General features: G+C 46.4%; 2 protein-coding genes across 15 annotated transcripts; both read left to right on the top strand.

Moving 5' to 3' along the window:
* The first annotated feature begins 1,988 nt into the window (after nt 1–1,988).
* On the top strand, nt 1,989–13,737 carry LOC101753102. Of its 14 annotated transcripts, none has more exons than XM_012842767.2 (14): nt 1,989–2,661; nt 5,018–5,065; nt 5,169–5,212; nt 6,728–6,828; nt 7,278–7,352; nt 7,425–7,529; nt 7,613–7,845; nt 7,917–8,009; nt 8,248–8,847; nt 8,950–9,012; nt 9,084–9,212; nt 9,300–9,368; nt 9,449–10,417; nt 10,516–13,734. In XM_012842767.2, exons 9-13 carry the CDS (start codon nt 8,511–8,513, stop codon nt 10,369–10,371), a joined length of 1,521 nt encoding a protein of 506 aa, XP_012698221.1. In that variant the 5' UTR covers nt 1,989–2,661; nt 5,018–5,065; nt 5,169–5,212; nt 6,728–6,828; nt 7,278–7,352; nt 7,425–7,529; nt 7,613–7,845; nt 7,917–8,009; nt 8,248–8,510; the 3' UTR covers nt 10,372–10,417; nt 10,516–13,734. The 14 variants fall into 14 exon arrangements, with proteins under 14 accessions (XP_012698221.1, XP_022678769.1, XP_022678767.1 ...); XM_022823034.1 differs by having other exon boundaries at nt 5,018–5,082; XM_022823032.1 differs by lacking the exon at nt 5,018–5,065.
* Nucleotides 12,214–13,116, top strand: LOC101761494 (ATP-dependent DNA helicase PIF2). Its single transcript, XM_012849022.1, has one exon. The coding sequence runs from the start codon at nt 12,214–12,216 to the stop codon at nt 13,114–13,116; it is 903 nt and encodes a 300-aa protein (XP_012704476.1).
* Nucleotides 13,738–26,074: the final 12,337 nt, after the last annotated feature.

The following is a 26,074-nucleotide window of genomic DNA, read 5'->3' as shown; positions in this document are numbered from 1 at the left end:
GCCCTTACGGTCTTATAGAAATATGCAAGTCAAATTGTTATCTTAGTAAATTTATTATCTATGAAAAATGGGGCAAAAGTATGATCAAGGGGTGGATGCTAGGACTTGCCTTCATTAATGATCCTTAATTCATCTCCTAGATTGACCAGGGTATTGACTTCTCATCTTTAGGATCCTTGGCTTCTCGTCGGAGCCTGGTCAGGCTAACGTGTCTACTCATCTTCTAGACGGCTGGGCCTTCGACTTCATACCTTTTGGATCCTTAGTTTTCGGCCGAGACTTGGTCGTGTCCTCGGTTCAAATAGGCATACAAATATATAATCAATTCTAGCAATCAATATAATACTTAAGAAAATGAAGAAGAATGGATGGATGATAGAGGCCTTGGGAATTATCCGACATCTAATGAATAATCCCTAGATAAAGAGAAATAATACATTAATTATTTAGAAATTAAATTCTAAATAATTAATTGATTGAATGGTTGGAATCTAAAAGAATTCCTAGAAAATTACTAATGGATATTCTAGAGTTCTTGACAGGTGGCATAACGACTAGGTTTCTTGATATCTAGGATTTCAATTGTGCAGTATATTGGCTAAATTGGGTCGATGTATGTGGTTTGAATTGGGCAGCACCGATGGGTTTTGGAGTAGACTCTAGGTATGACGTGGGTGCTGGGTGATGTGGATTTCAGGGTTTAGGAAACTTGCACGATGAGCTCAGCTTTGTCTCGCGGCTCGGCCCTTCGGTGGGTGGAGTTTGGCAAGTTTCTTATCTAGAGTAGGGGTGGAACTTGAGAGCTTGTGCGACAGTTGGTCTATCTTGGTACTAGGGGATAGTACACATGGCTACAGACGCAGTCGGACAAGATCAAGTGAAATAGAAACCAGAGAGCTCGTATGACGGACACCACTTTGATTTGTCTCAGTGCTAGGAGATAGCACACATGGTGACAGATGGGGCCAGTACAAGATCAGGCAGATGGAGGTCAGAGCTTTCTCAATAGACGCACTTTGGCCTCTAGGGTAGAGCCTGGATAAGATTACTTTGTTGGGCATGGAAATAGGCTTGGATGGCCCTAAAATATTTTTGGGAATTTTCACTACAAGAAATGTGCCAATCTATATGATGAAAAATTTAAGAAACATTTGTTCTCATCATAGATCTATGACATTTCTGGCTGAAAACATCATAAAATTTTACATCCGAACAAATTTAATGATAAAGTTACGGAACGTTATAAATGTTGCCTCCGAGGTAACATAGAAAATGTCACTCGCTATTATATGGTGGCTTTGTGATAAAATAAAGCACGTGAAAACGTCATAAATCGACTAAGATCCCACATGTAAGTATGAAGTGAGCTACTGGAGTATCTCTTTGGTAGTTGGCGCTCACAGCAAAAAATCTGTTTACTCGCCACACTTTTCCGGCCAAAGGAAAAACAATAGAGACGGCAGTAACGACGGTGCACCGGGTGCAGATTTGCGACTCTCCGTGGCAGCTCAGTTTAAGTATTTTATAATTTTTCTCGTACTTAAAATGCAATAATAACCTTTTTATGTATTGCATAAATAAAATTTTGTGCAAGTGCAATAATAATAAGTCCCCGGTAAACTGGCTCTCTCGGAATAAAACCGGGTGCACAACGGCATCTGCTCCCTTTTTTGTGTCAACCGGGCCCCGCACGCTGATTCTACGTGTCGACGGTGTAGCAGTAGCACACTAACGTGCAATCCTGCATTCAGCAACATGCAGTTGGTTGTTGGGGAAGGCTCGCGCATGCTGGTGCGTGGCAACAGCAGCAGCTGTGCTGCCAGTAGTTAGTGGCGCCGAACGGGCTTGGCATTTTGGTTGGCGCAGCAACAGTTGCTTAGCTGGGCCCGATGTGTCAGTAACGCAAGCAGTCCGAGCCAACAGCAGCGATAGCTTTTCTCTATAAAAAAACCAAAGAGGAGAAAAAACGTCATACGTGGTCTGCCATCCGCTCCGTTCACCCGTCCATTGGCTCCCGCGTCCTCCATGCAACCCGATCCGCCCTCCGATGGAACGCCCTCCGAAGCCCAACGCGCGTGCTGTCCGCTGCTCCTGCTCCATCCCCACGCTTCACGCTCGGCCATCCGATGTTCCCCTCGCTCGCCTACTCCTCCTCACTCGCCCTGCATCGCCGCCGCCGCCCGCCATCCTTCTTTCCTCGGCGCGGTCTCCCTGCGCCGCCGCCGCCGACACCGCCCCTGCCACCACCGCCACTCCTCGAGGTCTTCCGCCCGATAAATCTACCACCGATCCATCTCCTTGCGTCCATTCCCTTCCGTCCGATTCCCCTCCACCCCTCTTTTTCCCGCGGAACCCCATCGCGCCGCCGCCACCCCCCGTCATCTCGGCGGCCGGATCCAGCTCCATGCTCGTCCAAGCCGACGACACCGCCCTGCTAGGCCTCGTCCCACGTCGGCGGCCCCAAGCAGGCGTCCCCCGGTACTGGAAGATCCAAATCAACACCAACATGCTCCCCAGTGCTGGTGTGGTGCTGCAGCTCCTCGATGCGACCTTTGATCGGCCTGCTGCAAGCTCAACACCGCGCGAGAAAACGGCCGCACGTGGTCGCTGCAGCAACGCTCTCGCTCGTGTGACCCCGGCAGATCGCCTGAACCAGTCAAGGTACTTAGGCACTTAGCACACCTGCTTGTGCCATTAATTGTTTTCCTGATGCGCAATTGCACAATAGAAAAAAAATCAGTTGTGAGGTCTGCTTCATGCTTGATCTCTTTCTTTAGATTAGTTCATTTGTGACTGTGGTCATGAATAATCTTCATGTATAGTTAAGGTGCGTGATTTTTAATTGGCCAGGATCTTTATCTTTTGTCTAGCTTCTTTTTAGATCAAGTAATGAATCAATGTTTAGTTTACCATCTTCAGTTCTTTCCCTATTCATTCAGTTAGTTCTAGCTTACCATGAAAAAGAATTGCCTGCTCAATGGTGATCCAATGATACCTGAATATGATCAATGGTGCTCTCCTGAACCAATCCGACAATTAAAGAAAGGCTTTAGGTGCCAAAAGGTGACAATTAAAGATACTTCTTTGCATGATGATGCCTGGAACTGTTGTACAAAAGGCTGCAGGTGCCAACGTTACCATTATGCTTATCTGGACTATATAAAGCACATCAGGGTATCTGCAGTTACATTGGTGAAACCTTGTGTATGTTTACTTGGTCTGTTTTAGTTGAAGCTTGCAACATTCAGATGAAGAAACTTTCTTGTTTTGCTCTTTTGGTAAAATAGTAAAAGATATATTACTCAGATCACAGTGGGTGTTTGAAAGCAAGTTTGCCCATCTGGAGTACCTAGAAAATTCTGGATATGTTCCAATTTGAACTCAGGGCTGGTTTCCTTGACATTTTGGTAGTACAGGTATCATTCTGAAGTTATAACTTATAAGAAGACCAAATAAATTTATAATTTCACATTGTTCTTCTGTTAAGAGCATATTCTTTACTATAGACATTTCCATTGAAAAATTGGTTGTAGACTGTCTTACATGTTAACAAGAGCTGCTGATCATAATTTTACTGTGCTCTTTGGCAAAACAAGCTCTCTACTAGCACAAGACCGGAAAAGATATTTCCTCCTTTACTGGTTGGAGTATCTTACATTGCTGTTCAAAGCAAAATGATTTAATTTATAACATCACCCATCCTTTCCTGAATCATATTAAATTCTTTTGTACAGACTTGCTAAAATATATTTGTTTTAGTCATTTATAGTGTGTTGCCTGAACAAATCCTTTAATGATTAACATCATTCAATCATTGAAATGTACTCTGGTGATGCATCTTGTAGCAGCAGGAGTGAAGATGGAGGATAGTAAATGTAATTCTATTTGCTTTCTTTTTTTTCTTCTCACAAGTATGTGAACTTCAAGGCCTGCATGCATTTACATTTGTCTCAACAAAGTTTATTCATTTTGTTTTCATGCTTTTACTTGACTCTGAGTTTAAGCTTTTACCTTTCATTCTGCCTGTGACAAAGGTTTGGTCCATTCGATGGAATTGCCTCTGTTAGCTCCAAGATTTCAGTTCAATAGGAGAGTGTGTATGTGTCATGCATAGCTTGGAATTATGTTCAAAAGACAGTCTTAAGAATGCATCATGTACAGTCTGCAAGTACAATAAAAGGAATAGTGATGGATCCCTATGACCGCTTTGGTAGATCCTCTGCCTTGTTCCTTCCTGTCATGTGATTTGGTTTGTTTCATATCTTATTAATGTTCTTGTGCCATGTGTTTCAGACATACAACTCTTATATTTAGATGATCTTCTCCCTTTTGATCTGTAATGTGCAAAATGATGATTAGTAGAGAAAGTCACTTAGCTTAATTCTCTATGGAGGATGAGCAAACCTTTTATGTAATAAAAGGGTACTAAATAGCATGGTTGAAGAAAACAGAGTGGTTTTTACTGTACATTTCACAGGTATTAAACTGCATACATTGCAGGAAACACTGGAGAAGATTCAGGGTTGCAGCTTTGGAGTAGATTATTTGTTTTGTAGTTTTTACTGTAGCTTGTTGCTATTTTATCCTTCTCTTTTTGACCTGTGATTTGCATCTCTGGATTCAAAGCTCATGTGTTTGATGTTGTAATTTTAATCTAGAAAAGTTATGTGTTGTTTGGTTTTTTGGCTATTCTTTCACAGTTTTGGTCTATGACATCATCTACAAAGACAACATGGTCTTTCCTATGGCTTCGATTTTTTTCTGGACATGTCATCATGGGCATTCCAATTGTAGATGTACACATCCACCTTATTTTATTCTAATAGCTGGGAGCATTGAGCATGAAGCTCAGTTAATCGCGAATTGAACTAAAAACTGATAGCTCCAATCTGGCGGTCCTAAAAATTAGTTTATATATGATTATGTGGTAACCTGAAATCTGATTGAAAATGTTCATCATCAAATGCAGTCTTTTAAATGAGCTGATTCTTTCTTCATTGCATCTGGTTAATTGCAGCTGTTAAAGTGTTGCAGTGGCAGCCTGTAAAGGGTATTTCAATGGAATGTTAGTTTTTGAAATAAGTATATCATTTAACCAATCCAATTTGTCAATGGGTCGAGCTCATCTATGGACATTGATAATTTACCACTACATATTTTTTTTTCAGATATTTTTCAAGAGGTAAAGAGCAAGCGTGACAAGAAGAAAGAGGTGAGTTGACACTGATTTTCTAACTTCAATGTGCCCATACCATCCTGCGATATGCAATTCGTTTGATGACTATTGGCCAGCTTTTACTTGCACTATTTATGAATTGCTAACCAGCCATTTTCTTGCACCTGGTTTTGAAAATTAAATCTATCTATGCTACTGATTTTTTTTATACTTTGCAATTCCCTTGCACCAAAGTTAGCATATTCAGCTGCAGTTTTGGACCATTTTATTTTTAGAGATCCTGGACCATTTGATTTTCAGTTTCCATTAATGTTTCTGAAATAAAGTCTTCACTTGATAGCACTGAGACGTGAAGATGGAATTTCATTCAGTGGTTTTATGGAGTATGTCTGAATTCCCTCCTTGATAGCTCTATCCCATGTGTTATACGGGCAATGGTTAAATCAGCTAATAAAATTGACTTCATCCATGCAAATGACAAATACGTGTTGAGGGTTTCATTCCCGTCATAGTTAAAAGTGTAAAAGAAAAAATCCTGTTCAGATATGGTCAGTTTTATGCAATGTTTGTGAAGAGAGGAACTGATGATTTCAGGGAAATTGGATAGACACTGCTGAATGCAGCATTAACAATAAATGCTTCAATTCAATTTCAGAATCTGAATGCTTTAGAGAAATCATCGAGATTGCATCTATATTGCATAATTACCTCTTTGTTTGCTGTACACATAGACTTGAGTCAAAGTTGTATCCACCACACGTCGAGAGCCTGTTGTATCTCACACACACTACTCCACTGCTACAATATTGCTTGGTTTCTGCAATTCATTTTTTCAGCAAGCATAGTAGCACAAATCTTCAATGGAGTTTAGTGGAACCAGATTCGGTGCTAGCATTATGTTTTGTGGCTAAATAGTAAAATGCAGGAGGAGCTGAAGTATCATGTGAACGGCTTAAGGAAGCACAAAATATTAAGAAATGTATCTATGTGTTTTGGTAGTGATAAGAAATGTCACTCCAGAAAAACTAGAGTATGCAAATGAAAACTGTGTTCCATCTTTCTAGGGTCAATCTTCTCAAGCCATTTTATCAGCGTTCTGGGACACAAAGGGACCATCTGTAAAATGTAAATCAAGTTCTTTAACAAGTTTGCCTCTTCTGGTGTTTGCAGTGGGGGCCTCATATTCTTATATGCCTCCAAAATACTATGGTACCTCTTGTCAATTCATATTTTAAGGTCAAACTATTAAATAATTTTGCCCATAGGGCGGTATCAAAAAAAATTTTGCCCATAGGACATTGAAGTGCTTCAGCTGTGTTAATTCTGCTTTATCCAGGACAACTATCCTATAATATTGCCTATAATATTGCTAGATTGTAAAAGAGGGCCGTGAATCAGTTTTTCTCTCCTATTAATATTCTCATTTGATCACATACAAGTTAAGTTGAATGCACATGTCCTGTCTTGTTTAATCCAATGTGTACTGCAATATATACTAACTGCATCATCTATCTGAATTGCTCTAATTTTGAGACAATTGTTCTGATTCAGGTTGCAGCCTAAGAGCCTCCTGATTTCCGCAGTTGAGTGCCTTGAATGTTTCTTCAGTAGCAGATTGTTATCTACGAAACATTGGCAGATTTAAGTTACAGGTCAGTGCTGATTTACCAATGTTTTGCCTTTGTTCCAAAATGCTGCAATAGAGGTAGTGCGTAGTTGGCAAGTACATAGTGAAATTATGAATGTTCTGTTTCTGAACCGCATACCCGAATGTTATCGATTATTGGTTGTGGACTGCCTTACATATTAATATATGAATGCATTCCTCAGGCAAGAAAATAAACCTATTGATATAACCTGTACACTAACAAGTATATGCTATATGGTGGTTAACTTGATCCAATCAAATTTTAAATTAAGAAATCCTATCAGTAATGTAAGACCTGCCAAGCTAGAGTAGGAATAGTTCCACGTATAATTTACCAGGCCTATACCCATATAGGTCTTCCCTGGAAGTTAGCAAAAACTAAATGAGATGCATAATCAAATTATACAATCAATTTTTTGAAATCCGATTTTGCCTTTCATTTGGCTTGTGCAGGTACTATCGCGTTGATGGAAGGGTCAAGGCGGTCTAGGAAACCTTTTAAAGAACTCACAAATATAACAATTCTAGGTGAGGATACAGTTGGACATTTGGGTCGTGATGTACTATGGTCACTCATTATGTCATTTCAATATGATGAAGGTACGCAAACCCTGGATCATGTAGATCCTAATGAACGTGATAGAGAGGGTAAGAGGAGAAAAACGGAACAAGGTGCCATTCAGCACATTCCAAACAATCACCAAGGTACTATTGTGTTCTTTGTTTAACTCCACTTCTGCATCGTTATTTTTTCATAACAAAATAGTGAGACTAAAGAGTTTATGTAGACAACAGTGTACACATGGAGGCAGATGAAAACGATAGGTGGCTCCATAGAGGAGATTTGGGAGAAAATAAAGACATACTTCATGTGGGGACAGGTGAATCAGGTGCGCCTACACACTTTTGTTGTTTTGGAAAAACATCATTATTTCAGAAGGTGCTTTATTTCAGAAGGCTACTTTTGGTGAGATGGAAGATTGATGCGATCAGAGTTGTATCAGCCCTATATGTGAAGGAGGTAACCGTGCGATGAATAATCATATGATCTGACTCTGATTTCAGGAATTTAAAGCTCTAAAACTTTTTTAGATATAAACGCTGCATTACGCATTGATGATGCTACTCTTGGTGACACGGGGGACGTTTGCGTTGAAAGTTATAGCAGTACTGTGGGTGGAGCAGGTAATCCCATGGTGGCTAATTATTTAGTGCTTCTTAATTATGACTGGTGGCTAATTATTTAGTGCTTCTTTAATTATAACTGCTTCCTTTAATAGGTTTTTTATGAAAACATCGCATTAATAAATAAGAGGCGGCGTGATACATATGCCAAATCAAATAGAGATCTTGTTATTCTTAATTGTTGCCATCTTAATGCACCAAACACATTAACCAAACATCAATGCAACTCGTTATTTAGGTGATGGATTAGATCCATGTTCTATTGATGATCATGACCTCTCACCTAAGGAGCGTAGGCGTAGAAGGGATAGGGCACGGAGGGCGGCAATGTCTCCTAGGCAGAGGGCTGCAATAAATAAGAGGCGGCGTGATTCATATGCTAGAAAGAGATTATTTATGACGCCAGAAGAGAAGAAAGAGAAAACAAGATAGTCCAAGAGAGACTATAGAAAGAGGGCCAAAGAACAACAGGCAAGCAATTTGCATCCTGACTCTATCGCTATGCCAAGTCCTCACTTTACCCCAGAGTTGGTATTCCCTCTTCCTGATAAATCGCCGTCAAGAATATCGGACGAGTTGGAAATCCCCCTTGTAAACGGCAGGCCTGTTTACATCCAGTCAGCTATGGAGCAATCCCCTGGAGTCATTACTCCTCAGCTGGTCCCTGCAAACCACACCATCCATAGCAAGCTTGTGACTCCTGGAATTAGGAATTCACGCCTAAACCGGCGTAATCAAATGTTTGAAGCAACCATTGGCAGAAATACCAAACGGCCTGCTTGTGAAAAATTCAATTATACGAGCCAGCCGACTCAAACGTCTTGTGTCATGGACAATGGTAATTAGCTCACATCCTTTGCCCACCTTAGTATTCATATATTATATTATTATGATATTTAAAGTAACCTACATTTATCCTACTGTTATTTTACTACTAAAGGTGGCACCCAAACGAACGCTCGTGACTCCCATCCCTTCACTGCATCTAATGTATTTGCAGCGGGTAAAAAGAAATTCACTTTTCTTATTTGTCAATACCTCTTCTATGTCTCACCCGCAATTAATCTTTCGCAGAAAATACTAGGCCTGCACCTAATGACTCTACTACAGGTATTCAGACACAACCATCTGTTGTTGATGAGCCGTATTCAGTGCCTCCACATGGTGGGCAGGCAGAGACACATGCCTCCATGGAAGAGGATGGTAAATGTTGCACGTGCTTCTTGCATGCTATTATTCTACCTATGTAAATACGTTTGTCTCATTACTCATGTGCCAATGTTGCATCAGATTGTGATGAGAACATCATATTTGAGGACGATGAGGAAGAGGATGAGGGGTACCTTTTTGGAGGCCAAGGTACACCCCGGCGCATCTATGTGACCTTTGAGTTATCTTATTTCCAAAATCTAACACTTCATACTCGTGCTAATTATTAGAACCTGATGATTGGGAAGCTAATGAGGATGTCGATCTCGAGACGGCTAATGAAGATCCCAATGAACCCGATGTACCAGATCCATATGATGCGGTTTATGCCAATGTCCCTAACGTGACGCACATGCTCAAGCCAGAGGATAACTGCGAGCACTGCAATGCAGAAAAGTTTGAGTCCGAGCCACCTGGATTCTGTTGTCACAGTGGAAAGATTCATCTTTCCACCCATGAGACACCACCAGGACTCATGAGATTGTGGTCGAGCTCGGACGCTGATGCTAGGCATTTCCGTGCAAACATCAGATATTTCAATGGCCACTTCTCTTTCACTTCTATGTACTGTAAGCTTGATCGTGTGACCACCGACATCAGAAACTGTGGAATTTACACATTCCGTGCCCATGGTCAAATCTACCATAACATAAGATCATTTGGTAAAGAGGATGGTCACGAACCTGGTCACCTCGAGCTTTATTTTTACAACAACGATCCGTCTCTTGAGCATAGGCTCCGCAAGTGCTGTGAGAAGTCTGCCCAAGAAGACAGGGAAGTCATCCAGAGGCTAAAGGACATCTTACATGGCATTAATCCCTACTCAGAGAATCTTAGGAGTATGGGTCAGGTTGACAACCTTGAGGATTACCATGTTGAGTTGAACCTTGACCAATGGCTAGACCAGAGAACATATAACGTGCCATTAACGTCAGAGGTTGCTACCGTTTGGATTGAGGGGAGCGAGTGTTGGGGCCAGTTCGATGATAGTGTTGTCCTCCAAGGGAAGGATAGGTCGATCCATGGCATCCGGTCCTATCATGGGTGCTACGACGCTCTCTCATACCCACTATTCTTTTCGAGAGGTGAGCTTGGGTGGCACAACTGCATTCCAAAAGTTGGTGTGACTATGGCTGAAGTCAATAAAGCTTGAGCGATTCGCAAGGCGCGTGCTGATGGTGGTGGTGACGATGATGCTGGTAAATTCAGATGTCTTTATAGTGTCTTACAAACATTAGACAAATGTTCCGCATGTCGTCAATCATGGTACTAACATGAACAATGTTTATGTGTGCAGGGTCTGCTGGAAATAAATGTGTCTCCGTGCGTGATTACTATTGCTACAAATTCCAGATGCGGCCTGGGATTTTTAATCCTATACTATACGGCAAGCGTCTATTCCAGCAATTTGCCGTCGACACCTACATTAAGATTGAAAGCTCACGTCTAGACTACATCCGCAACAATCAGGACATTCTTAGGGCTAACCAGTACCAAGGTTTGGTTGACAGCTGGCGTACAGGGGTGGAAGACGCTAATGAGGTTGGTAAGCGTACTGTGCTATCGCCGACTTTCATCGGAGGGCCCCGTAATATGAGGCGTCGGTACATGGATGTGATGGCTCTGGTGCGAAAGTTTGGTAAACCGGATATCTTCCTCACAATGACGTGCAATCCTAATTGGGATGAGATCAAGAATGAGCTTTATCCTGGTCAGAGTCCACAGGACCGTCCAGATCTTGTATCTCGAGTGTTCAGGGCGAAGTTGGAGGAGCTTAAGAAGATGTTGATGGAAAAAGACATACTTGGAAAGGTCCGTGCATTCGTATATGTCGTGGAGTTCTAGAAGAGGGGCTTGCCGCATGCACACTTTTTGCTAATAATGCAGAGGAAGTACAAGATCACGTGTCCAGAACAGTATGACCTCCTTATCTCTGCTGAGCTACCAAACAAGAAGAAGTACCCTGACCTCTACAGGATGGTGACGAAGCATATGATGCATGGTCCATGCGGGATGCTAAATCCATTATGTCCATGCACAAGGGGACGTACTTCATGCAAAAACCGTTACCCGCGGCCATTCTATGATTCAACGTCGCAAGGTAAGGATTCGTACCCCAATCTATCGACGACGCGATGATGGTCGTAAGGAAATAATTAGAGGTCACATCCTGGACAATCAGTGGGTCGTCCCATACAACCCATGTCTGCTGCGTACTTTCAATTGCCACATCAATGTTGAGGCATGTAGTAGCATTAAATCTGTGAAATACCTATTCAAATACATATACAAGGGCCACGACAGAGCGTCTGTGGCTGTTAGGGAGGCTGGAAAAAAAGATGACAAGGGGAACATTGATGAGATCACACAGTACAAAGAGGCCCGGTGGGTGACACCTCCAGAAGCGATGTGGAGGATATATAGCTTTGACTTGAGCAAGAACCATCCACAAGTGCAGCAGTTGCAGCTTCATCTTCCCGACATGCATATGGTTACATATCATAAACAGGACAAGATCGAACGGGTTGTCAAGCGTCCAGGTGCTGATGAGTCAATGCTGACAGTGTACTTTGACTACAACAGGCTTCATGAGGAAGCTCGAGGAATCTTGTACTGTGACTTTCCGGAGCATTATACTTAGGAGTCTAATGGTAAATTTTGGAAACCAAGGAAAAACGCCGTATACCAAGTCGGGAGACTCGTATCAGCTCATCCGGCTGAGGGGGAATGCTACTTTCTTTGGGTTCTTCTGAACCATGTTGCTGGGGCTACTTCATACAGGGACCTAAGGACCGTTGACGGTGTGCTCCTGCCCTCGTTCCGTGAAGCTGCGGAGAGGCGAGGCCTAATCGAAGAAGATAATACACTTGATGAGTGTCTTACTGAAAACAGTTTGTTCCATATGCCATCCTCATTGCGTAGGTTATTCGCGACAATATTGGTATTCTGCGAGCCAAATGATGTGTTTGGGTTGTGGACAAAACACCTTGACGCAATGTCAGAAGACTACAGGCGCAACAATCCAAACCCGAGTTTGGTGGAACAGGTGGTTTTGATTGACATTAGGAATATGTTGCAATCTATGGGGAAGGACATAAGGTCGTTCCCTCTCCCAAGAATTGATGACGCATATGACGATGCTAGCGGTATCCCTCGTGAGATATTTGAGGAGGCAAGCATTGATCAGGATCCGGAAGATGTGGGACTATCTGATTCCCTAAACGAGGAGCAGAGGGCTGCCTACGAAGAGATAATGTCCAAAGTGGACACCGAACAAGGCGATTTGTTCTTTGTAGATGGACCTGGCGGCACAGGAAAGACATTTTTGTACAGGGCACTTCTCGGAACCCTTCGCAATCAGAACAAGCTTGCCATTGCTACAACTACATTTGGTGTCGCAGCATCTATAATGCCTGGTGGGAGGACGGCCCACTCACGTTTCAAGATACCCCTTACATTTGAGGATGGTTGTTTTAGTTTTACCAAAGAGAGTGGTACTGCAAAGCTATTGCAGCAAGCATCTCTCATCATTTGGGACAAGGCATCTATGGCAAAGAGGCAAGCTATGGAAGCCCTAGACAATAGCCTACGTGATATAATGGGCCGGCAGGATCTGTCGTTCGGTGGGAAGACTGTTGTCTTTGGAGGGGATTTTAGACAGGTTCTCCCTATTGTACGGAAAGGATCCAGGGCTCAGATAGTCGATGCTACTCTACGGAGGTCGTATCTTTGGGAATCCATGCACCACCTTAAGCTCGTGCGCAACATGAGGGCGCAGAGTGACCCGTGGTTTGCGGAATATCTACTGCGCATTGGTGGTGGCACGGAGGAGGTTAACGGAGATGGTGATGTATGTCTTCCTGACGATATATGTGTCCCGTACTCTGGGGATTCTTAGAAAGATCTTGACAGGTTGATTGAATGCATCTTTCCAAACCTCAATGCAAACATGACAAACAAGGACTACATCACCTCCAGAGCGATTCTATGTACATGTAATGATTGGGTGGACAATATTAATATCAAGATGATCGGCATGTTCCAGGGTGAGGAGATGGTGTACCATAGTTTTGACTCCGCGATTGATGATCCGCATAACTACTATCCGTCGGAGTTCCTTAACACATTGACTCCCAACGGGCTTCCTCCACATTTGCTAAAGCTCAAGATCGGATGCCCGATCATATTGCTCAAGAATATCGACCCTGCGAATGGGCTGTGCAATGGTACAAGGTTGGTGGTTCGAGGCTTCCAAAAAAATTCAATCGATGCTGAAATTGTGCTGGGACAACATGCCGGAAAGAGGGTTTTCCTTCCTCGAATACTGTTGTGCCCCTCTGACGATGAGATGTCCCCATTCCAATTTAAGAGGAAGCAGTTCCCTATTAGGCTCAGCTTCGCCATGACGGTCAACAAGTCACAGGGACAAACTATACCAAATGTGGGTGTGTACCTGCCCGCCCCTGTGTTCTCTCATGAACTTAGAACCGGAGCTAAAACTTGAAAGAAGGGATACACTTAGCGCTTTTGGCAAACAAACCCCTCAGCCAAAAAGCCTTGCATGTCTAGAAGAGGTAGTTTAGCGCGCTCCCTATCGGTTAAGTCTTGTTGAGCTTAGTAGCTCAGCCTCGTTGTGGCTCTTCTTTTTGAGGTGAAGTTGCTGCCCCTGAGCCTCCTTTTGCTGGCACTTGGCCGCCCCAACTCCCTCTGGGTTGGACGGTTGAGTGGGATCCCTCCTCGAACGGCGAGGAGAGGGATCATTGACGTCCCGGTTGGCCTCACCAGGGATGTCCGACCCCGACGAGTTCGCTTCCGCTAGTTGCTTTACCTTTTGTTGTTGTTTTTCTGCTGAACCTTGTAAAACTCTGATGTTGTTTTTACGGACAAACTAAATGGTTAATTTGTTAACTCAGTGGACTTGTTGTATTCTCTGGAATCGCTCACCTTTGTGTGGGTTTGCTATTCGGTCCTGTTCAAGTGGTTAAATCGGATGAAATCCGACGGCACTTCGTGTTCACTCGGTTTAGGCATGAGCATCGCGTGTCATGCGGCTAAATCATGTTTAACCAAGCAAATCCGAAGTGGATCCGCCACAGCTGGTACTAGAGCCGGTTTAGCAAGACAGAGAACACAACAAGCCCTAGCACACTTCTTTAAAAAGATAAAAGTTGCAAGAAACTCTTTGAAAAGTATCTCGTACGATCGTTAAGGATGACTTTAGTGCGAGAGGCCCTAGGGGATTTTGGGGTTGTTTTTAGGTGGCTAATATTTATTTGGTTATCTTGCTAACCCTTCCAGCACTTCGCCACGTTTATCATACGTGTGCCGAGTTCCGCATCACGAGTATGCGAGGGTTGATAGGGAGTTCTATTCAAAGGACCCTGTCATCGCGGTTGTTTCGCCCACGTTTATCATACGTGCGCAGGTTCCGTATGTAATCCATACGAAGGTTGGTATGGTTCGATTCCAACAAGCCTATCATCACGGTTGTTCGCCATGTCTATTATACATGCGCTGATTCCGCATCACGAGTATGCGAAGGGTTATACGGTTCCATTCAAAGGGGACCTATTTCCACGGTTGAGTGCTGTCCATGCAGCCTTGAACGCATGGATGCCGTTCCTATAGTGAGCGGTAATATTTGGGAACGCTTTCGTGGGTGCGGGCACGAAAGGTTTGTATGGTTGTGTTTTTCAGCAGGTACACTAACCGCGATCGTTTAGGAAACGTTGCTGGAACCGACTAGTTATTATAGGGAGAGACGTACTGGTTGCCTTGCCACTGGCACTAACTGCGTAAGACCAAGTTTTGGCAGTTGTTTTGGTTGAGAACGAGGTAGGCCGTGCATGCGACATAAGCTAAGAATCTGTAAGGTCACCCTCCTCAAAAGCAACCTTGCTCGGAAAAGCTCTTCTTCGGTTCTAAGGATTTCTAGTTCTTCCAGCTTGTTTTCGGTTAAATCCCGGATGCTTTTTCTATCCGACCCCTGACCTTTAGAGTTCATCTCACATGGTTTTGGTTCTTGGTTCCAGATGGCCGCCCCCGGACATGTCCTGTATGGCGCGGATGGCACCTTCCATTCGACGTGTCTACACTTCGAGGGCTTTCCCGCGATCTTGTGGGACATCTTGAAGTGGTTCAGGTACCAGTCTCCACCGTTGTATGCGGGACGGTTGTACCTGGAGCGAGACGTCCAAACATGCAACGTACAGGCAGTAGTACCTCCCCCTCCTATGCGGCTCGACTGGCCCTCGTTTGGGATCTCAGCATACGGTCTTGCCCCGGAAGACACCTGGGAGTCAGCTACTCTTCAGCTCCTTACTCAATTCTGTCAGCTGCACCCACTGGAGGTCACCCTAGACCCCATCGGCCTGTTCCCTGCCAGGAACTGGTTGGACCCGGCGTGGCTCGACCGCGTCAGCAATATCGAGGTGTTGGCCACCTCCTACTCAATGGTCACCATCTCCACCAATATCGTGCATGTCAGCCCTATATCGGCTAATTGAGCTCCAAGGACGAGCCATGACTATCCTTGCTCGGATCGCCGTGGATACCCAAGGACACCTCCAGGCCACCAGAAGAGACATGGTGGGCCAAACATATCAGCTCATCCAACGAGGCATTCAGGTCCATGATATGCAGGACCGAATCTCTGAGCTCGAGGGAGAAGTAGCCGACTTGGTGGACGGCATGATCGAGCTATCAGAGGAAAAGATGGAAGTGGAAATGGAGCTGGCGGTTGCCAATGCTCATCTGGACGAGCATCACGCCGAGCTCGATGACATGCATGCCCTCCAAATGCAACTGGAAGCTCAAGAAGATCTTTAGAAGGTCGAGGAAGCGTCCAGTATGGACATTGAAGAGGACGACGCCCCTTCTCCCACTCATAGTGTTCCCTTGTAGATGGAGAGTTGCAGGGAACCCATTCTTTTGTTGTACTCCTCGGCAGCCTAACTTTTGGAAAGTCCTATAATAGGTTAGCCTTGTGTTTTAGAACACCTCTGTAAAAAGATCCCAATGAAATTAAATCCTGAGTCTAACCTTTGACTCTTTACAAAATGTTGGAATGTTAGACTATGTGAGTTTGTGCTGTGACCACACACGCTATTTTCTGTGGGTCTGTTCAAGTTGGCCGACCCCGGTTCGCGGGATCGGATGCGCCCGACCCTTCGAGGCAGTTCTCCACCTCGCTCGACCCCTTTTTGTGTGGATCGTTTTGCCGACCCCTTTTCTCGGGATGCTCGCCTAGCCCGACCCCTTGGCTTAAGTTCAGAAATAAGAGAGTTCCATGAGTCTGGGTATGGTTCGCCTGAAGTCGAGTATAAGGCTAAGCTAGATGCTAACTAAGATGACAATGGGAAGAGTGTATCTCCCTTATGAGGACGTGTGTTGCGTTATCAGCAAGAGTTGCATTGGAGAATTTAACTTGTGCGTTCCCATCTGTTGGAGTATTTCTAAGGTTATGAATTTAATGGAACGTTAACTCTTGTAGATGGCGCATCGCACCAGATCTGGCTCGTGCCCAGCAGCAGCGAGCAAAGACAAGATCTTCCCCCACCTCCACCCCCGTCTCCACTGGAGGCAATCTTAGCGGCTCAGACCGAGCTGCTGAGACATCTGGTACAAGGACAACAACAACAACAACAGCCCCATGGTGGAAGGGCTCAGTAGCAACCTCATGTTGCTCGGTATGAAGACTTTTTGGGGACGCAGCCCCCATTGTTCCAGAAGACCCAAGACCTGCTTGATGCAGTGCTTGATGCAGACGCCTGGGTTCGCACCATCGAATCCCAGTTCGAACTTCTCACCGCCCAGTGCCCCGATCACAACAAGGCCCGGTTTGCAGCCCAGCAGTTACGTGGTTCCGCCCGACTATGGTGGGATCACTACCACGCCATGTTGCCAGCAGACCATGTCATCAGCTGGAACGAGTTCAAGACTGCGTTCAAAGCGCACCACATTCCGGAGGGTCTCCTGGAGCGCAAGCTCAATGAATTCCTGGCTCTTCACCAAGGAAACCAAGATGTGTTACACTACGCTCAAGCCTTCAACGATCTGTGTTGTTATGCTGGATATCACGCGGACACCGACGAGAAGAAGCGGGACCGATTCCGCAGAGGGTTGAGCTTGGAGCTCAGAGAAAGGTTAAACCCGATAAGGGTGGATATGTACAATGAGTTGGTCAACCTGGCCATCTCCCAAGAGGACTGCATGAAGGCTCTAGCAGCCGAGAGGAAGAGGAAAGCCCTACTGCCAACGCCCAGCCCACCTGCGCAGCGTTTTAGAATGGTTCCACCCCAGGCGCCCAGCCGACCCCAGCAGTCGGGAAGGTGGATTGCCCGACCCCCACCAGCAGCAGCACCCCGTTTTCCTGGTTTCCAACCACAGGCGCCCCGGCCAACCCTGCCGCCACCCCCACGTCCTGCAACGGGTAACCGCTGCTTTGCCTGCGGCAATGTGGGGCATTTCGCCAAGGACTGCCCCAGAAATCAGAGCCCGCGCCCAGGGCAGAGCAATGCAACGCCCAACAAAGGAAAGAGGCCCAAGGTGCAAGTTCGCCAAGGTTGACTGAACTTCACCCACGCAGCAGAGCTTCCTGAAGGTGCGCCGATAATGACGGGTACCTTTCTGATTCACAGTTTTTCAGCTTTGGTTTTGTTTGACTCGGGAGCTTCACATAGTTTTATCGGGAGAAAGACCCGTGACAAGTGTGGGTTACAAGACTGCCAAACCAGAGGGTCTTTTAGAATATCCACCCCGGGTGGAATGATCACATCTGATAGGATGAGTGTCACCATGCCTATTCAGCTAGACCAAAACCTTTTTAAGGAAAATCTGATCATCCTTGACCTGGAAGGAATAGATATCATTCTTGGAATGGATTGGATGACCCGACACCAAGTGGTTCTAGACTCAGCCGCCCGAACCCTCCACATCAACTCACCCCTTTATGGCAGTTCCACCCTGTTCTTGAACCCTCCTAAGTCCGCACCTCCCTGTGCGTACCCTCTATCGCAAGCCCGACTAGAGAGCCTCCCAGTTGTCTCTGAGTACCCTGATGTGTTCCCAGAGGACTTGCCCGGCATGCCACCTGATAGAGACGTGGAGTTTGCCATAGAGTTGATCCCCGGCACCGCCCCCATCTCCAAAAGACCCTATCGGATGCCACCAGCTGAGCTGGCCGAGTTGAAGACCCAATTGCATGATCTGTTGGAAAAAGGTTTCATCCGACCTAGTGCATCACCCTGGGGTTGCCCGGCCCTATTTGTGAGGAAGAAGGATGGCAGTGTACGCATGTGTGTAGACTACCGACCTCTCAATGCGGTGACTATCAAGAACAAGTACCCACTCCCCCGCCTTGATGTCTTGTTTGATCAGTTAGCTGGAGCTAGAGTGTTCTCCAAGATCGATCTTCGTTCGGGTTATCACCAAATCAAGATCCGACCATGTGACATCCCTAAGACTGCCTTCTCCACAAGATATGGACTCTACGAGTACCTGGTCATGTCTTTTGGACTCACCAATGCACCCGTATACTTCATGTACCTCATGAACTCGGTATTCATGCCCGAGTTGGACAAGTTTGTAGTGGTGTTCATTGATGATATCTTGGTGTACTCGAAGAGCGAAGAAGAACATGTTAAGCATCTTCGCAAAGTTCTCCAACGGCTGAGAGACCATCGGCTCTATGCCAAATTCTCCAAGTGTGAATTCTGGTTAGATAGTGTCAAGTTCTTGGGACACACTATCTCTAAGAATGGCATAGCCATCGACCCCAGCAAGGTACAGGAAGTCATGGACTGGAAGCCTCCTGCCTCAGTGCACCAGATCCGAAGTTTTCTTGGACTGGCAAGCTACTATCAGCGTTTCATACCGGATTTCTCCAAGATAGCTAAGCCGATGACAGAGTTGTTGAAGAAAGAGGTCAGATTTGTGTGGAACAACAAATGTGAGGAAGCTTTCAAAACCTTAAAGCGCTTGCTGACCACAGCCCCAGTTTTGGCCCAACCCGACCCCTCTAGGTCGTTTGATGTGTACTGTGACGCCTCTGGCACTGGACTTGGGTGTGTTCTTATGCAAGACAACCGAGTCATTGCCTGTGCCTCACGGGCGCTACGACCTCATGAGCTAAACTACCCGACCCATGATCTTGAGTTGGCCGCAGTATTCCATGCCTTAAAGATATAGCGACATTATCTGATGGGCACCCGCTGCAACATCTACACCGACCACAAGAGCCTCAAGTATATCTTCACCCAAGCCGACCTCAACATGCGCCAAAGAAGATGGCGGGAGTTGATAAAGGATTATGATTTAGAAGTACACTATCACCCCGGCAAGGCCAATGTGATGGCCGACGCTCTTAGCCGCAAGCCCTGTTGCCACTGCTTGTTGGCAACGACCTTCACCGAAACCTTGTGTCATGAGATGGGAAAACTCAGTTTGGAAATTGTTTCCCATGGAACCCTTGGCCACATCGCCCTTGACTCTATTTTAGAAGACCAAATAAGGTCAGCACAAGTGGAGGGTGAGGAAGTAAAGCGGATCACTAGGAAGATCTCCTTGAAAGATGAAGGGTATAAGCAGTTCCGACAGGAGGAAATTGGAAGCGTATATTATGGAGACCGACTGGTTGTACCGGCCGACCCCAACTTGAGGAAGTAGATCCTAGATGAAGCTCACCTCTCCAAATTCTCAATCCACCCAGGCAGCAATAAGATGTACCATGATCTATGCCAAACTTTCTGGTGGAGCGGAATGAAACAGGAAATTGCCCGGTACGTTTCAGAGTGCGACACTTGCCAACGTGTCAATGCTAGTCATCTAAAGGTAGCAGGTACTTTACAGCCCCTACCTATTCCCTCTTGGAAATGGGAGGATGTCAGCATGGATTTCATTGTCGGACTGCCTCTTTCATCGCAGCGACATGATTCCATTTGGGTTATAGTGGACCGTCTGACCAAGACCGCCCACTTCCTTCCTGTCCACACCACCCACACAGTCAAGCAGTATGCAGAGTTGTACCTTGACCGCATAGTTTCCCTACACGGTGTGCCTAAGACCATCATCTCTGATCGAGGAATTCAGTTCGTAGCACGCTTTTGGGAACAGCTACAAGCATCCATGGGCACCAAACCCATCCGTAGCTCAACCTATCACCCTCAAATTGACGGTCAAACCGAAAGAGTCAATCAGATCCTGGAAGACATGTTAAGAGCTTGTGTCATCCACTATGATAGAAACTGGGACTAGTGCCTGCCATTGGCAGAGTTCTCCTACAACAATAGCTACCAAGCCAGTTTCAAGATGGCACCATTTGAAGCATTGTACGGACGGAGATGCCGGACACCATTGAACTGGTCCCAAGTGGGAGAGAGACAAGTTTATGGCCCTGACTTAGTGGTAAAGGCCGAAGAACAAGTGAAGGTAATCCAAGCAAATCTCAAGGCTGCCCAATCTCGACAGAAGAGTTACTCTGACAGGAGAAGAAGGCCCCTACAGTTTGACATTGGTGATCATGTGTATCTTCGAGTTTCCCCAACCAAAGGAATACAACGGTTTGGAGTGAAAGGGAAATTGGCTCCCCGTTACATTGGCCCATATGAAGTTGTGGAAATTTGTGGACCCGTGGCCTATCGGATCCAACTCCCAGAACAGCTATCAACCATACACGACGTTTTCCATGTGTCTCAACTGAAGAAATGTGTCCAAGTCCCAACCGAGATCTTAGAACCAGAGCAGCTTCAAATCGAGCCTGACCTAACCTATGCAGAGTATCCGGCCAAGGTCCTTGACCAGAAAGAAAGGCATACCCGGTGCCAAATGGTCAAAATGTACAAGATTCTCTGGAGGAACCACACGGAGGATGAAGCAACGTGGGAAACAAAAGAGTACTTGAACAAGCACTTCCCCGATTTTCTTCCCAGCCAAGGAGGTAAAGGCTACACACCCCCACCGGTTACTTCTACATCCAAATCTCGGGACGAGATTCTTCTTAAGGGGGGTAGGCTGTAACGGCCTCAGATAAAAAAATCCTTCGCGTTAATCTTAATCCGAGTCCCTGATCCCCTGTCTCAATTTCCAAGCCTAAGTGTTCCACCTCCAGAGCTCCCGACCCCTTCGATCCGATCGCTCGCCGTGGTCTCCCCAGTTCCGACCCCGCCGACCCCTAACCCACCGTCGGATCTTTCTAAGCCATCCCACAGCATCACCCTTCAGTTCGAGCCGTGGACCACCAAGACTGACCGGTGGGCCCACGAGATCTTTTCCCCCAGATCTCCCGCGACAGGCGCACTCGAGTTGCATGCCCGCTTCATAGTTCCCCAGCCGCGTGGCTCAACTCCTCCGACGCCCGCTACTCCGCCTCGTCGCCGGCCCACGACCGGATGGATTCTCGCGCCCCCTTCCCCAATTGCGGCGGAAGCTCCTCTGCTACCCTTTCTGCAGCACCTCGCCGCCCGCGCCCATCATCACATCGCCAGATCCTGACCGCAGAGCCCGATGCCGCCCGTCTTTTCCGTCACCTCACCACAGTCACGCCACCCCGGTCCTCGCTACGCAACGATTCCTCCTCCGCCAACCCAGACCGCGGCAGCGACAGCTCCTTTCCCCGCCCTGTCAGAAGCCACCCTGACAATCTGTTGCTCCGCGCTCGCCCGCGCGACCACAACCGCCTGTCTTCTCACCTGTGCGCCCTCGTTTCTAGCACCATTTTCTCGGTCACTTCCATCAGATCCACCGCACGACGACGCCCACCTCCGCCAAATCTCAACCACCGGCAAACCTGCGCCTGCGCCGCCCTGACGTCGGTGCCCAATGACCGCCGGTGTCATCCCCGAAGTCCTGCTCCACCGCCCTCGTCGCTCAATCGCCGCCCGGGCAGAGCACTCCATCGCTTCTTCCCCGGCCTTCGCGCCGCTCCCCCTTTCCTCTTCCGCGCAGCTATAAAATGGGATGCCGGAGTCCCGCCGGAGTTCCCCTTTGCCTTCGCTGCCATCTCTCCTGCTCCCTGTTCGAGCTCACAGCACCACCACCTAAGTCTGAGGAACTCTCCTCTCTGCTCAAACACCACCTTTTTTCCAAATCCGCCAGCCACTGTTTTCAGTGCTACCCAAGAGCTTGCTTGTGATCCACAAGAAGCACCGCTGCCGCCGGAACACTGCCGGACATCCTCGCCACTGTCCCAAGCCCCTTAGTCCTTCCGCCCAAGCCTTCTTTGAAAGACGAAGGTAGGCTGCCAACCCTTGTTCGCCTCGTCCGACCCCTCCTATCCGCCCGACCCCGGTTCCGTCTCGCCCGACCCTGTTTGTTCCGCCGACCCTTCTCCGCCTCGCCCGAGGGCTCGGCTGTACCTTTTTCTTTGAACCGAGGGTGTATGTGTAAAACTTGGGGACTTTTCAGCGTTAAGTCTGAGGACCCCTAGCACATCTATTCCTCTACATTAAGGGCCAAATCATAAGTTCCTCCCCCCTCCGACCCTTACATCTTGATCTCCATCAACTCCATCGAACCTCCCCACCCTCGTGTAACTTGCCGCAAGTTTCTGGGCTTAAACTTGCAAGTGTTGCTGTTGAAATAACCGTCTATGCTAACCAATACATTGCATTCGTGTAGAGCTGCATCTCGCCGACGGCTACTACGAGCTGCATCCGGCGCCAGAAGACGACGGTGTAGCTGAGCTCCTGCTTCCAGAAGCCGAAGCTGCCCAAGAAGACGAGCAGTTCCCTTCCTCCTTGCTCGAAGGCTAGCCCCGGATGCATGATTCCCCTACGTTTTACCAGACTTGCGCATGCCTTCTTAACATGCTTGTGCATTTATGTATAGGAGTTGTTTGGAACCATAGATGCATAACTTAGCTCTCTTGATCTGAACACTAGCTGTTGGACCGAGTAGATGCCTTGCTTAAATAGGAAACGGTAAAAGCCGAGTGATTCCCTATCACTCGCGAGTTGTAGGAGTTGGATGTCTACCCTTCTGTTACAACTATAAGGACGATGGATGGGGTAGGGTTTTGGGGTAACTCTTTTGTGGTCGGTTGATCGCCCCGTCTGTCTATGAAACTTGCTAAGGCCCGACAGTGGTGGTGTTCGTGATCAAGTGTTTGAAAGTACTAATCTCATACCTAGTATGGGATGGGGAAGCCTAGTACCTTATTGAACTAGGGCGTGGCTTATACCCCTGTTGTCCCTGGAACGAGGTTCCCATGGTGCATCATGTGGGTACAAGTGCGGTCACAGTACGGCAGAGGCCGGGACTGTGGAGCATTGCATGCCAAGGGAAGTTTGGACCTGACACGCGCCTGGGAATCGATGGGGACGGCCGACACAGGAAGCGGCCCTTGTGGTGCGTAGATGTCGTGAGATTAGGTTTGCTATGCATGGTTAAGAAACTCGAATCGATTCGTCTGCCTCTCACAGTTTGAGACTACTTGATCGCTATGTCACCCTGAGTAAATAAGGAATCTGATGATGACATGGTCGTGTTGATTGTGTATATACCTTTGGTTGGTTCTATGCTTGCTTAGAATAGGTTGCAAACTTGGATCGGATAATGAACTTAGAACCGGAGCTAAAACTTGAAAGTAGGGATACACTTAGCGCTTTTGGCAAACAAACCCCTCAGCCAAAAAGCCTTGCATGTCTAGAAGAGGTAGTTTAGCGCGCTCCCTGTCGGTTAAGTCTTGTTGAGCTTAGTAGCTCAGCCTCGCTGTGGCTCTTCTTTTTCAGGTGAAGTTGCTGCCCCTGAGCCTCCTTTTGCTGGCACTTGGCCGCCCCAACTCCCTCCGGGTTGGACGATTAAGTGGGATCCCTCCTCGGACGGTGAGGAGAGGGATCATTGACGTCCCGGTTGGCCTCACCAGGGATGTCCGACCCCGACGAGTTCGCTTCCGCTAGTTGCTTTACCTTTTGTTGTTGTTTTTCTACTGAACCTTGTAAAACTCTGATGTTGTTTTTACGGCCAAACTAAATGGTTAATTTGTTAACTCAGTGGACTTGTTGTATTCTCTGGAACCGCTCACCTTCGTGTGGGTTTGCTATTCGGTACTGTTCAAGTGGTTAAATCGGATGAAATCCGATGGCACTTCGTGTTCACTCGGTTTAGGCATGAGCGTCGAGTGTCATGCGGCTAAATCATGTTTAACCAAGCAAATCTGAAGTGGATCCGCCACACCCTGCCCTCCTAAAAATACTTGGGGGGCGGGATTACTAGTCGGTTACAAGGTAGGAGTCATAGTATGATGACATGATATGAGTCCTAGTAGGATTATAGAGGAATCCTAGTAGGAGTCCGTCTTCTTCCTTCCTTGCGGGTACTGGGGATCTATCCTCGACACACAGATCTGCAATGGGCGGCGAGAATGGCACATTGTAGTAGTGAAGGGAGTAGTAGGAGATACAATCAGGTCAGTCCCCTGTTTTGTGCCGCTACTTCCCCTTTCGTCAAAGGGAAGGGGATTTCTGGAATTGGGGATTTCGGTTGAAGGCAGTAGATTCCAATTTCATCCTACCCTTATGTTTGCATTCCGATTGGTTTTAGAAGTTGATAGGCTATAGTTTATGAAGTGCAAAACTAAACATTGATTTCAAGTTATAATGACATTTATGAAGCATCCGAGTATTCCATCATCTTCTTCCGTTGGTAGCTACTGCTTGGAGACATCTTCCTGCAACACTACCCATTGGCATCCTGAAAACAAGTGCGATCATGGGTTGAGAGCTGTGGTGAAGTATTCTTGAACCTTTCTAACCCTGGCCGCCTGTTTGCTTGCTGCCCAAAGGAAATGGCTACCTACTTCATAGAGATTTTGTTTCTGTGGTTTCATGTTACTGTTGTCAACGGCGATTTATAAAGAGCCATTTAATTTGTAGGAAGAAAAAAAGCAATGTGGTTACATGATCTGGGTTGATCTAGAATGGGATGATAGGGCCTTTTGTGTTCTGATGAAGCTTATAAAGAAGAAGGTGCAAGTTGAAGAGGATGCAAAGAAGTGGGAGGAAGAATTAAGAAAAGCTAACTGTGAGCTTAGAGAGATTAGGAATGAGCTCAAGACGGTGCGGCAACAACTTTAGAAGGCTACTACCAAGCTTAAATCAATTGGGAATTATAGGCACAATGTCAAACTCGCGCGCATGCTGCTTGCTTTATTTGTTGTTTGTTGCGGGATTGATGCTTGGTGGCAAGGCTAATTAAGTAGATGGTTCAGAGGTGGGATGGTGCTCTTATATTTGGTAGCTAATGGTACTTAGAGTGAAAGTACCATAGGATTGCCTTATGTTTCTGAACATTTTCCTCATGATGCATTCTGCAAGTGTCACTTTGGTTATGTTGCCTTATGTTTCTGAAAATTGTGCCAATGATGTACTGTCACTTTTGCCAATCTCATTGCATGATTTCATTTTGTTGTTCCAAGAGTGCGACATCAACAAATAAAAATGAAACCATGGATGAAACTCTAGGTCTGCTTGGTTGTCTTGCCCAAGTTTGCCTACTAGCCTTGCTTGCCAAGACTTGGCAAGGCAATCCTTGCTATGTGGCAGTTGCTATCCACCACTACACTACTCAAATGTTTTCAACTAACTCCACACTCATAACATTTTAGTCTGGTCTATTCACTTTTCTAACAACAGAATTTATGTCTAGCTTTGCCAAGAATCATAACCAGTTGCATTCAGATCGAGAGGCGCCGGTTGCCTAGCTTCCCAGGGAAGCCGGTGCAGCTTCCCAGGAAAGGTGAGGAACTCCTTATTTAATCACCTTCTGAACCTCACTATTCCTTCTTTGCTGTCACGCGCCTCCCGGTGCCTGTTCATTGCCTCTGCCAACATCTCCCCCAATGGATGGCACCGTTCCTTGCG

Source organism: Setaria italica, chromosome IX (genome assembly GCF_000263155.2).
Source record: "Setaria italica strain Yugu1 chromosome IX, Setaria_italica_v2.0, whole genome shotgun sequence".
NCBI classification, from domain to species: domain Eukaryota; kingdom Viridiplantae; phylum Streptophyta; class Magnoliopsida; order Poales; family Poaceae; genus Setaria; species Setaria italica.
The sequence above is the reverse complement of the archived record's forward strand: the minus strand, read 5'-3'. Positions and strand labels throughout refer to the sequence as shown.